Source organism: Engraulis encrasicolus, chromosome 1, assembly GCF_034702125.1.
Source record: "Engraulis encrasicolus isolate BLACKSEA-1 chromosome 1, IST_EnEncr_1.0, whole genome shotgun sequence".
Lineage (NCBI taxonomy): Eukaryota > Metazoa > Chordata > Actinopteri > Clupeiformes > Engraulidae > Engraulis > Engraulis encrasicolus.
In genome coordinates this window covers 28,614,583-28,627,753 of record NC_085857.1, presented here as the reverse complement: position 1 = coordinate 28,627,753, position 13,171 = coordinate 28,614,583, and the positions used below count along the sequence as shown (strand labels likewise).

General features: G+C 44.4%; 2 protein-coding genes across 2 annotated transcripts in view; one reads left to right on the top strand and one right to left on the bottom strand.

The window, feature by feature from the left end:
- Positions 1–331: 331 nt before the first annotated feature.
- On the bottom strand, positions 332–7,394 carry eri2 (ERI1 exoribonuclease family member 2). The gene is made up of 9 exons (XM_063211143.1): positions 7,204–7,394; positions 7,025–7,092; positions 6,830–6,910; positions 6,599–6,726; positions 6,051–6,204; positions 4,925–5,025; positions 3,759–3,840; positions 3,235–3,323; positions 332–2,958 (listed from the first exon to the last, which is right to left on the bottom strand). The coding sequence occupies exons 1-9, from the start codon at positions 7,224–7,226 to the stop codon at positions 655–657; spliced, it is 3,030 nt and encodes a 1,009-aa protein (XP_063067213.1). The 5' UTR covers positions 7,227–7,394; the 3' UTR covers positions 332–654.
- Positions 7,395–7,684: 290 nt separating this feature from the next.
- Positions 7,685–13,171, top strand: part of LOC134449686 (RNA exonuclease 5-like) — a 14,590-nt gene continuing 9,103 nt past the window's right edge. The window contains exons 1-9 of the mRNA XM_063199775.1: positions 7,685–8,019; positions 8,106–8,221; positions 8,795–8,921; positions 9,263–9,422; positions 10,274–10,384; positions 10,765–10,853; positions 11,545–11,660; positions 12,066–12,204; positions 12,594–12,688. Of these exons, the coding sequence (XP_063055845.1) occupies positions 7,909–8,019; positions 8,106–8,221; positions 8,795–8,921; positions 9,263–9,422; positions 10,274–10,384; positions 10,765–10,853; positions 11,545–11,660; positions 12,066–12,204; positions 12,594–12,688 (1,064 nt within the window). The 5' untranslated portion in view covers positions 7,685–7,908. The remainder of the gene's footprint in view (positions 8,020–8,105; positions 8,222–8,794; positions 8,922–9,262; positions 9,423–10,273; positions 10,385–10,764; positions 10,854–11,544; positions 11,661–12,065; positions 12,205–12,593; positions 12,689–13,171) is intronic.

The following is a 13,171-nucleotide window of genomic DNA, read 5'->3' as shown; positions in this document are numbered from 1 at the left end:
AAACCTGCCAATAAATGGTCCACAGATGTTCTTTGAGGCAAAAAGGGCTCCAGGCTCTTGTATTTGAATATTTACCAATACCTTAAGGTTAAGTTATAATGATAACTACCTTAGCCACATTCTTCGCTCCCCAGGAGTTACAAAAATCAATCCTATTTGAAAAACTCATTACACTACCTTAATCTCTGACATCACAGTCAATTCGACAATACGGTCGTCAGCCATTCAGCTCAGCGAAGGGGCTTGCCAAGCACCAGAGCATGTCTTAATGATACCATCAGGAGTTAGACTTAGCAAAGAGTAGATGTGACATTGCACCCAGGCAGCGAAATGGATTTATTAGTTTTACAAACAATTGCCACATATTCCAAATGCCTTGGCTTTAGCAGTCCAATTCAACCAGGTGATTGTCTGGTTCGATGATCACCAGGTTGAATTGGACAAGTAAAACAAGGCCATATGGAATATGAACTGTTGTATGAATACATTTTTCCCATCACTGCCCGCAGCACCCAAATCCCCCACCAGGAGTCAAGGACACCAAAAAGCATGAATTTCTACTTGTGAAACGCCACAGCATTCTGTTCTCTGACATCGAAGCCAGTCTTGCCGTACAGGTAAAATGATGATGACACTGATGATATTTATCACTAGTTATCGAAGAAGCTTTCCAGACAGAAAATGTGGCGTTCTATCACCAGCAACACCCGAGAAAGGCGTCTTCCTCCTCAAACCAGGGGTCACAGACACCAAAAGTGCGGACTCCCACTTGAAAAAGCCACACCCGTCCCTTTTGCCCTTCTTGTTGTTGCTGCCATCAACAGGGCCCGACGACCGCCGCACGGGGCAGCAGTAGAACGCGCGACCGTGGTTCGGGCCGCCGTTGCCCACAGTCATCCGCTTTGCACGCCTGCCGCAGCCACACAGCGGCGACGTCACCTTCCCTGCTGGCCCTGGCCCCGGCCCCGTTCCTGCTCGTGATTGGTTCAGACCTGCACCGCCACCTCCTCGCTGCGATTGGTTGTTGACCCTGGAGGAGAGGACTGTGGCAGGGGTGGAGAAGGGGGAGACAACAACACCACCACCACCAGTTGATGACCGCTTGGAGGAAGTGGTGGAGGAGAGGTGCGCTTCGACGTCCTGGAATATGCTAAAGGTGCGACCTGTGGTGGTGGGAGCTTTTAGTTCCAAGGCATGCTGCTGTTGTTGTTGTACATTAGGGCCGTGGAAGGATTTGTTTTGTTGAAGTAAACTTTGTTGTTGCAGCAGTGGGTTGCCGGAAGTTGTACAAGGATACTTTGTGGTGGTGGAGCTGCTGGAAGTTGAATGAAGTGAGTGGTTTGATGTCGAGATGCCAGAAGTACTCAGTGTATAACTTGTTTTGACAGAATGGAGGCTGGAATTTGCAGAGCCATCACGTGAGTGGTTGGAGGCCGAGACGGCAGCAATTGTACTCACTGAGCAATTCGTTATGACGGCACTGCATGACGTGGCAATACTACGACGTGAAAGGTTTGATGCTGAAATATCAGACGCTGTTTGGCGAAGGCTGCCCTTGGTGGCAGAAACACTGCTAATGTTGGTTGCGGCGGTGGAGATGCAGGGAGCCATCTGCCCAGAGGAAGTTGTGCAAAGACTGCTGGGAGTTGTAGTTTTAGAGAGAGAGGAACAACTGGGAGTGGCAGGCACAGGGATGGAGGACACTACAGGACTTGTAGTGGTAGCTGTGTGAATAAATGGGCGCAACAGTGGTCTATTCTTAACACCACCAGAAGGAGCGGAGACAGGCCTTGGCCTTTTGAAGCAGGCGTCGTCACTTGCTGCTTGCGGCTGATTCACGGTGGATGTCGTGTGCACGCTAGCAGTGACCCATTTTGAGCTTGTGATAGACACCGGCGTGACTTTTGGGATCTCGGGAGTCGGAGTCACACAGGCGGAATACACGCGTGACGATGGCATGATCCTTCCCGGCACGCTCCACGAAACACTGCGACCGGCCGTCACCTGCCAACTGTTGCTTCCGTAGCTACTGCTGCCATTGCCATAGCTACTGTGGTTGTTGCCATAGCTACTGCTGGCGTAATCAGCGTCACACTCCTCCTCTAGCACCACGTCGTCATAGGAACCAGACTCCTCGATCTCGGGCAGCAGCACTCCATCCGTCCAGTCTGCCACGCAGGATGAGGACGAGGCCTCCAGGTCAAAGTTCAACTGCTTGGGCTGCAGGTCGGTGTGCGAGCCCAGGGCGGTGGACACCAGAACCAGTCCTGCTGGAGTGGTGGTTCCACTACGAGGTGAAGGGCTGCTGGTGGTGTTGGTGTGCACAAATGGATGGCTGCTGTGGCCCCTGCCTCTATTGCTACCAATGGCAGAGTATTGTCTTGTCAAAGATCCAATCAGACCACCGCTGGCGCCGTACAGATGGCGACGACGACTGGATAAGCCATTCAGAACAGTCTTGGGTGTCACCAGGCTCTGAAACTGGCAGTTGTTGTTGGTGGCGGTTGTGGTCGTCAAGGAATTATTGGTGGTGCTAGTGGTGGTAAGTAGATTGCTGCTGATGCTGTTTGGGTAGTTGCGGTTGTTTGTGAGCAGTGGATTGTGTGTGGTGGTTGGTAGTCGATAGCTATTGGTGCTGGTCGTGGAGGTAGGCAGATTGGTGATGACGCTGATGGTAGATGAATGGTTGGTGCCGTTGGTGTTCAGTGGGTAGGTCATGGTGGTGGTGTTATTGTTGTTCAGTGGGTAGTTGGTGATTGCAGTTTTATGACTGGTGTGTGCAATCGTGGTGGTGGTGTCAGGGGAAGGCTTGGCAGTAGATTGTGGGATTTTGCCCTCGGTAAGAGTCTCTGGCGCTCCGTCTGTTGTCTCCATGTTACTTGCAGGCCCTTGTTGTTGGTCACTGGAAGCCTTCTGGACGGAGCCGTTTGGAAACAAGGGCTTGGCCTTCAGCGGTGCCTGGTAAAAATACAAATAAGAATGATGATGAATAAAATAAAAAAGGGCAACTGAGAAGGTGGTATAATAAAACAGAATAGAAGGAAAACATCTGATTGGAAAACAGAATATTTAACAGAAAATGGCATTTGAAAGAAAAAAAGAGGATATTTGCCATAAAAAGGACAACATATGACAGCAGAAAAGTATTTCACAGAGTAATTAACGGAATGTGTGTTTTGTTCACCTTCGCGGGTCAAGGGGGGAGGAGGGGAGACCGGCGAGGAACCCACTCACCCGATCCAGAGACTTGGTGATCTTCATGAAACAGCCGTCAGTGATCATCCGCCACGCCAGGCGAGCAGTGTTGCGCGCATCGTCCAGACCTTCAGAAACACATACACACACAGAAGTCATTCCAGTGATCAGGACTTTTGACAATGGTTGTGAAGTAGCATTTGTGCATTACACCCACCCACCCACACCAAATGTTAACTTATGAAGTACGCACGCACGCACGTACACAGTTTACAGTGAGTTTTACAAACTAAAAGCAATGCTTCATTGTTTTAACCCATTGTGTCCTGAAGCGACATATACGCTGCATTCAAGTTCTTGAGATTTGAGCTGCTTTATTATTAAAGATGTGGGTATGTTAGAGGTGAATGAACACTATACCAGTGCAAAATGAAGATTCTAGATTTTATTTCATGTTTGTATGTGCTATATTTAGGATTTGATAGGCAGATGGCACCCTTACCCAAAAAGGGCTGAGGACAAAATGTGTTAAACAGCACTGATAGTCGGTATTCCCCCTCTACCTGAATGTTCTCGTCCGTCAAACTCTATTCCCAGATCCTGCAGTGCTCCATTCAGCCCCTTGGGTTTCCTGCTGTAGAATAACTGCAAAAGGCAAATAACTGGATCAGACACACTGCTGACAGCTACTAGATGCCTTCATTTCACTCTCCTTCCCACTCATCCATCATTCCATTCAAGGGCTGCACAATATATCGAAAATGTATAAAAAACGCAATATCAAGAGTGCCAACATGTGTATCGCGAAAATGACTTATGTATCGATAACAAGTAGAGATGCACCGGATCCTGATTTTTAGGATCCTGCCGGATACCGGATCCACTGCTCAAGATCCTGCTGGATCCGGAACCGGGATCCTACGAAAGGGTTGAAACTCATAGCCTACTCGCACTGGGCCCTTTTTATTACTTTGGCTCAAACTTTTTTTAAAACTCATTGGTTTACTGCCACACTGCCTGCACTGGCCGCTTCCAAAGTTCTTTCACTCCATGCAGAAATTGGGGTTGTGAAAGACTGACTGAAAAACCTAGGCTAGAGATGCACCAGATCCTGATTTTTAGGCAACTGCTTTTAGGATCCACTGCTAAAGATCCTTCCGGATCCTGTGAAAAACCCTATTATCCTGCCGGATCCGGAACCTGATCTTGGATCCTGTGCATCTCTAATAACAAGTAAACTGTTCTGTGCCGTCCAATCACTAGCTGGATGTCAACAAATGCGCAAGAAGCCCGCCACAACCAAAGCCACGCCACCCACATAGGCCCCCCACACAAATTAGTGACAAGAAAAACACTTGGCTATATTTCTAAATATTGTTATCGAGATATTGCATGCTGTTATCGAGTATCGTTTTTTTCCTGATATTGTGCAGCCCTAACGTCCTGAGTCAAATGCGTTTTTTTCTCTCAATCCAATGGAGGTGTAACGGAGGCTAACTAGCAGAGTTGGCGTGGAATGTTAGTAAACCTCCCTCCCGAAAGCCTCATACAGTGTCGATGCCGTTGGGCTGAGGGACTGGTCCTTTAGTCTAGCGGTATCGTACTGTGAGCTCCTATTGCCGGACCGTTGTAGTTGACGAGGTTTGCATCCCCGAAGGGGACAGACTGTGCAAGAAGACCTCCCGTCACAGAGACACACATTCCATAGTGTGTCTTGCTGCATACGTACCTTGTAGGTCGCCCGCAGGTCAATCCAGCTGTTGAGAGCCTCTGGTTTGCAGATCTGCTTCCTTTTGCACTCATACAGAAGACACACTCCCAGATCCCAGTCTAGAAAGAAGAGAAGATTGGATTGGATTAAAAATGGTCATTACTCTCACATGTATAAATGCAAGGTGACAAAATGTGACTCAGCATCTACTCAGAGGTGCAAGTAGCAGGAAGATACAGTGATTATAAAAAGTCTGCGTTTCTGATGTAAAACGAACTAAAAAAATCAGAAAGGCAAATCATTTCACATTACCAACATTTAATATAAACTATAAACAATTGAACACTTTAAAAGGAGAAAATATAGAAAATAAAAAACTTAAATCAGCATGGTTGCATAAATATATGCATCCATAATGCAATGTCTTAATCACAAAAACCTGGCATTTGAAAAGGGGTATGTAGATTTTTTATAGCCACTGTATGTATAGTACTGTATTTCCTCATCCCATGATCCTTGTCCTTCACAGTTTAACATACGGTATGCCTGTTGGCCTACCCATTACATAGTTGAGGCAAAAATTTGATTTTCATTGTGTGCTCTTGTGTGTGCCATGTCATTTTTTTTACATGGCGCGCACACACACACACACACACACACACACACACACACACACACACACACACACACACACACACACACACACACACACACACACACACACACACACACACACACACACACACACACCAGACTTTTGGGACTTTCCTTGTGCAAGTTTCCTAGGAAGCTACATGTTATGTACGCTTGTTTGGCTTTGTGTGTTTACATGACAATGAGACTTTCCCATATGCGGACTACCTTCCTTGTAGCTTCGCGTTCCGCCGATGCCCCGATGTGGAGAAAACAATAACGTTTCCCCGCAACCAGCCTAGCCACAACAACTTTTGGGGGACTATTCTATTCCTCTTTCACTATACCATTGCAAACAAAAAAAAATAAAATTAGAATTGTGCGTTTGTGAGATAGTGAAATACACTTCTGTCATCATTGAAGTCACCGCGAGGCCACAAGCATGCAAGAGAGCAAGGGAGCCCGCATATTAGAAAGAACCCCTTGGGACTTTCCCCAGTGGAGCTCTTACCTGACCAGGTGACGAAGGCGCAGGGGCTGCCGGTGGCTAGTGGCGCTTTGCCCCCCCTGAGGAAGGCCACCCCCCTCTCCTGCTGCAGGGCCTGCAGCCAGCGGCTGAAGCGGGACAGGCAGATGCCCAGGGGAACACCAGCCTCCACCTGGGCCTGTGGAAATTACAACATGCTGAGGTGAAATAATCATGTTGGTAACACGTGTGATCACATACTGCTGTAACAGGTACATGGTCTGTGGAACCCCAGCCTCCACCTGGGTCTGTGGACATTAACATGGAAAACGTACTTGAATGGTCAGATCATTGTCAGATGATTACCATAGTCAGATCATTTAATAGGGGGCATGTACAGAAAGTCACATGTCAACATCACATATTCACAGCCTCCACCTATGAAAATGACTAGGGGGGAAAGTTAAAAGAAATGCAGAATGGTGTTGGTGCAATCGCGCATGTGGGGCATGGTGGTTTGAATTAGTGAGTGACAGATCTTCAGTGTGCATGTCATGACAAGGAAGTGAGATCTGGATTTAAAGGAACGGTACCTGAGTGATTCCTGTGAGTTCAGTGCAGAATTCAGAGAGAACTGGGTGCTCTTGCGGTTGCACATACGTGTGGAACTCAGACTCTACATCACCAGTTGAAGTATTCAGTAAAACTGCTGGGAATTCAACTACAACACACAACACATTCCAGAGGATGAGTAGGTCTAAAATAAATGCAGATATTTACACAACACCAGACCTGTGAAAATAAGCTACCAATCGGTCACATACTTATTTCTTGTCCATAATTGTTCTTCTCTCTCCAGCAAGTAGACTCAAAGTCGATTATTATCAGGTAGGAGAAGTGTTGTTCTGCAAAAAGACGAGTCACAATAAATCAGGTTTTTACTCGACACACAGAGGATTTACAAAGAACTTATCTAGAACACATTCCTCGTCAGATGCCCTGGTGAGGCGACAACTTACTTGATCCAGGTCGTTTTGTTTGGCCAGACTCTTTACTCTGTCTACGCTTCCGTATTATCCCAAGTTCTCTGAAAAATGGATAGCAAACGGATTATCTTAACAACAGCACACACGAGAATACAGCTAATTCTACGGCTACCAGTTACTATCAAAACACAGGAATGAACCATCCAACCAACCTGGCGAGTTTCTTTGTCGACATCCTCAAAGGTCGCTAGAAGCTGTTTACAGCTTAAACGGCTCTGAAAAGGTGTTTAAAATACATTTAATGTTTTTACCACGACACTGTATTTCACAATTGTTACATAGCTCTTTTCTTAACACAAAACATCTGATCTGAAGGAGCCTGGCGAACAAGCACTTCGCGGTGTTTTTTTCAAACAGCAGCTTAATCGTCATATCCGTTACTCTGGGCGTGTTTACATTGGTCTGGGAGAGGCAAAGTAATCGTCACAGAAAAACAGATTTTTAACATCTAAACGCCGGTGCACTCCAGGGCAGAACTGCTCAAAAACGTCTACAAATAGCCAAATACATTTACACGTTCGTTAGGTGAAAACAACCATTAAAACCTTATTCTGATAAATTACGACGATCAATCTCAACATCATCATTCGGCCATCTTCAGTTTCTGCCTGGCTGCATGGTCTCCTAGGAACAACAATCGTCAGAGAAAGGTCGATGATGCGGCATGTCAGAGTGAGTCGAGTGTGCACATCAGCTGTGTGGTTGTAACATGAGTTGTAATCATGCTGGCTCTCAGAAAATTGATATAATACCAACTGTGAGATCGGATACAAGTTTTGGACATTTGGTCTAGACGTGATGAATGACCAAATCCTTCAGTGCTGCATTCCTCAATAACCTACAGCATTCAATCCGTCATGGGGCGCGACAGTAAAAACAACAAAAAGAAGAGAGATCTTTCACAAGATCCTGAAGAGTCCGAGAAGAGACGCAAGACAGAGTCGCCTACCCACTCTCTGAAAATCAAGGTAAAGTTGCCCTGCTATTGATGTTGGTGCTTTTTATCAGACTATTACTATGTCTAACTGAACTTGCCATAAACTTCTCTGAACAGGGTCCACCACGTGTTACTCGCTGTTTTGAACGTCTCCATGAACCCATTTCCCTATCAGACCTGTCATCTTTACTCCAGTATGCGGCTTTTGGGAAAAGCGTCACCACTCAACCAAGGTCAGCCTTCCTGGGTTACTGTCGTCTATATAAAATAACTTAGTTCACCCTATGTGCAGGCACGCTGTGGGCTGTGTCAACTCAATGTCTTTGGTTGTAAGAGCATTGTTATAATAATAAGCATATTCATTTTTTGTTATTGTTGATGCTCAACACTGTAACAAACGTCGTGTTTATCTCTAGAGCATGACAGGTCTAATTCGGGTAGTCATGCCACATTGACTCATGGGTGACTGAACTAAATTGTGTCCTTAGTATTGATGTTGATTTGATGTTGACGTGTAACCAGAGGCGGTCTTTTGTGAGAACTAAGAAAATCTTTGGTGTCACCACTTGGATAACTGAGCTTGTTTTTGTCTGTCTATTGGTGTGTGGCTAACTGATCTCACTTGTTGATGAGGAGTTGCCTGTTGATATGTCCTTGAACTGGTTGCTCACCGTCAGTAGCCTATGGGCAACGCAACAGGCACATCTCAGTTGGGCTGATGTGCTCCTGATGCTCTCGCTCTCTCTCTCTCTCTCTCTCTCTCTCTCTCTCTCTCTCTCTCTCTCTCTCTCTCTCTCTCTCTCTAGCTGGAGTCATCTGCACCACCAGCAGAAGCTGTCTGGTGTCAATGTCACCGTACTGGAGGATGTGACTCTGGCCCACTTCTATAGATTTTACCCCCAATTCAAAAACCTCCGGCGGAGGTACAAGACAGTAAGATGGATTATTCTCGTCACCGTGCTTCTTTTATATTTCTTTTCCGTAGTACCATCATGTTTGTGGTGTGCATTTCTTGCCTAGTTGGTAGTGTCTGTTGTCTAGTGGTATGCATTTGCATTTCTTGGTTCCTTGACAGCTAAGCTCATTTTTTTAAGCTACTTTCAAGAAGCTTGTGGAGACTCCTCTCTTCCGAGAGTTTTCCTTCATATAGAAAAAAAACGTAACCATTCTTGTCTGCATTAACCTTGTGTTTACTTGTGTGTGTGTGTGTGTGTTTATTTAAAAGTTTTAAGTGTAGTGAATGATTTATAGGTACATGTGTTTTATGTTAACAGAGATGTACACTCGTGGCCTGCGACGGGGACGTGTCCACTCTCCTTCTCAACTCCAAGTTGTCATCAAGGACTGCAGCTGCCCCCTCTGGCCCTGAGCCCTCAGGCACACCTCTGCCTTCTTCAACTCCTCTCCCTAAGACTCCAACACGCCTCAAGGACAGTAAGTGATGGTTATGTGCTAGCTTTTTGTTTGTTTGTTTGTTTGTTTTTGTTGCAATTTTTGGGGGAGACTTTTGGGACCCTTTTTTGATAGGACAGTGTGAGAGGAGACAGGAAGCGAGTGGAAGAGAGAGAGAGGGATGGGGGAGGACTGGGCAAGGACTTTAGGCTGGAACTGAACCTGGGTTGCGGGGGTAACAACGCAGTGTCTTAACTGTTTGAGGCACATGAACACATTTTTTGATAATTTATGTGGAGAAGCCCATGAGCTGTTGGTGGGGGTAATCAGAGATACACAACCATCATCGTTGGAAAGACTATACTGTGCAGTTTCATAACACTCAAAGCTATACACTATTGGTGAATAAACTTAAGAAATAACATTCACAACAGGAAATCTTCATCTTTTCCGGGGACTTGTCAAGGTGGTAGGAGGTGTTTGTTAGCAGGGTGGCAATAAAGTGCTAATGGTAAACCTAAACTAGATCTATTGTTTGACAATGAGGATGATTGGGATTATGATAGGGTTGTCATTATGTCCTGGTATTATACACTGCATGTGCTCTACAAATACAGGTTATTTAAGCCATATGACCCGAGTGGGAGGGATGATGTGCACTGACATCCTCCCTGGTGTGGTTCGGCTGAGTGATTATTAGGTGTGATGAGTCTCCGGGGAGGATGTCCACCTAGACATCATCCTCCTCGCCGACGCGTAGAATGCCAGTAGAACGCGTCTCATCCAATCAGATATCGCAAAATAAATTGACCGGATCTAACTATTGTATAATATTCATTATTACTGCTGTTGTTAAACATTGTTATGATAACGTCTGTATTGTATTCTCATAGATGATCTTCGGTGGCACCCTGTGATTAGCAAGTTCGGTTGCGAGACCCGTGGACTATCAGCTTACGTGCTTACGAGAGATGAAATGTCAAGGAAAAACTTCCCCCTCCTAGGTAAAGAAATAAAAAGCGTGCTTTTAAATAAGCGATGAAAAAAGAAGACAATAAATAGCAAACAAAATGTGTACTTTTTTATGTCATTAATATCTTGTTTTACAGTTATTGTTTATGCTTGGTTTTAATCGTGAGTTTGGTGTAATCCGTTTAAATGTCATTGTTGATATCTGCCATGCGTCGTTACCCTTTGTTAACTTACAACATGGGAGAAAGTTGTATACATACATGAACAATGACAACGAGTTCAATCTAATGTACCACATTTTGTTATTGTACATTTATACATGTGTAAATGCGTAACTATTGAATCTTCTTGGTATTTATACATGTGTAAATGTGTAACCATTGAGTCTTATCTAAATATCTACCCTTTGCAGGTGCCCCTGGCTGTAAATCATTTGTCTGCACTGAGAAGAATGGTCCCGTGACTGACAATAGCCCACTCTATGGGATTGACTGTGAGATGGTGGGTTTGATTTTCGTTTTCAAGCTTATACTTCACTACACTTTACTCATCGCTGAAAGGCTTATTTGTTCATATTATTTGCATGTCTTGTGTGCCGTTATAATGATGCTACACGAATGCAGGAAACACGAATCTAAGCAGTCCGTCTCAGGCAATAAGAGAAAATCTGGTAACACTTTATAATAAAGTTCTTCTAATAAGCGTTTATAGTCACTAGTAAGCAGGTAGTAATACCCTTACAAGTGCCCAATAACATGCTTATTAACTTTGTTAACATCTTATAAGCTGCTTATTATGTGTTTTTAGTGGTTTATTTTTTTAGTCTTATTATTTAAATCAGTACACATATCCATCTTGATATGATGACTAATACTAGATATGGAGGCGTCGCAAAAAAACTGAATTTTCAAGATGGCTGCCATGTGTACCGATTTTCATGCTTTTACTCAAATAAAGTTACTCATCAGATATTAACAACGTAATAAGCATGCTAACAAAATAATAAGCATGTTATCGGGCACTTGTAAGGGTATTACCACCTGCTTACTGGTGACTATCAGCGCTTATTAGAAGAACCTTATTCTAAAGTGTTACCGAAAATCTTTTTTTTTTACACTGTTGTCAGTGGTGTCTTGCTAAACACCATGTGCTGTTGTGTTCATGTGTTTGCATATTTTTTGTGGCATCACAGTGCTACACGAGGGCTGGGCTTGAGGTGACGCGTGTGTCCTTGGTGGACGGACAGGGCCAGTGCATGATGGACGAACTCGTCAAGCCAGATATCCCCATCCTCAACTACATGACCAGGTCTTGTCTTGCTCTTGTCTTGTGGGTTTGATGGTTTTTCAGAACAAAATTCTGTAAATGGGCCCAGTATATGCTCATTTGACACTTTTGACCCCACTTCAAATGGTCACAGGGGTGTCTGATGCTAATGAAAATGTAAAAAAATATGAAAAGTGATGATGATGAGACTTAGATCTGTGATTTTTGATCAGGCGTACCCGTCAGAAAACCATTGCCATGGCAACAACAAAAATGATAAACCTAATTTTTTGGTATCACATTGTAGCCAACTTCATTTTAGGAAAAGTCACAAAGTTTCGTAGTCATAGCTTTAGTCATTCAGGAGTTATACGACATCAAAGTTGGTATCCGGTCTGGATAGGGTTAAAAACCTATCCTCTCTTCCATTTTCCCTTTCTCATCCAGGTTCTCAGGGATCACCAAACATATGCTTCAGCCCATCACCACACGCCTATGCGACGTCCAATCAAAACTGATCCAACTGTTACCGCAGGATGCAGTCCTGGTTGGCCACTCCCTTGATTGTGACCTCAGAGTCCTTCAGGTGAGGGCTTTCATACCACATTTAAAGGAAAAAAATGTTTTTAAGCATCAAAATTGCTTCGAAAAAATATTTCAGTTCCTGTTTCTGGACGTTTTCCATATCAATTATCGTTTTGTTTTAATGACTGACATACAGTAGGCTAATGCATCGAATACACAGAATCAGACATTTTGTTTGTCCAGTACCAGTAGTGGTGTTGGTAGTAGTTCTTGCAGCATTAGTAGTTCATTATTTTGTAAAACATTCATGAAAAGACTACATTTTGCAATAAACATCACAGTTTCAATGAGCAGCACAGTTTAACCATTCCAATAAATCAGGATTTGTAGTGAATAGTAAAAACATGACAATTTCTTGTGTCATCCTGTGAGTGTCCTTCTTTTCTCCAGTTGATCCACCCAAACGTGATTGACACATCCCTCCTCTACCGCGGAGAGTGTGGAAGGAGATTTAAACTGAAGCTTCTAGCCAAGCTCATGTTGGAGTGAGTTTCTGCTTCACACTGAATATGACAAGCTGAAATTATTTTTCAGAATCGCTGCTGTGGTGTTGAGGTTCATGTGTGTGTGTGTGTGTGTGTGTGTGTGAGTGTGTATGTGTGTGTGTGTGTGTGTGTGTGTGATTGTGTAAGCCTCTTCATATGGAAACGCAGGTGCCACCTTTATCCTTAGGACTTTATGAACAGAAGATTCTAGTGCTGTATAGGACTCCTTTTAAACCAAATTTGGATTGTACGGATTGGATTTATTTGGATGATAAATGTATATCTGTCAATCCAAATAAAGAATTAAAATGTGTGTGTGTGTGTGTGTGTGTGTGTGTGTGTGTGTGTGTGTGTGTGTGTGTGTGTGTGTGTGTGTGTGTGTGTGTGTGTGTGGGTGTGTGTGTGTGCGCACGCACATGTACGTTTATCCGTGTGATGTTTGTGTGTGCGCGTGTGTGTGTTTTATGTGGTGTGTGTGTGTGT

Coding starts and splice junctions, on each gene's coding strand:
- eri2 (XM_063211143.1), bottom strand. CDS start 7,226: ATGTCGACAAAGAAACTCGCCAG. Junction 6,911..7,024: donor AACAAAACGACCTGGATCAA/GTAAGTTGTCGC, acceptor GTCTTTTTGCAG/AACAACACTTCTCCTACCTG. Junction 5,026..6,050: donor CGCCTTCGTCACCTGGTCAG/GTAAGAGCTCCA, acceptor TCTTCTTTCTAG/ACTGGGATCTGGGAGTGTGT.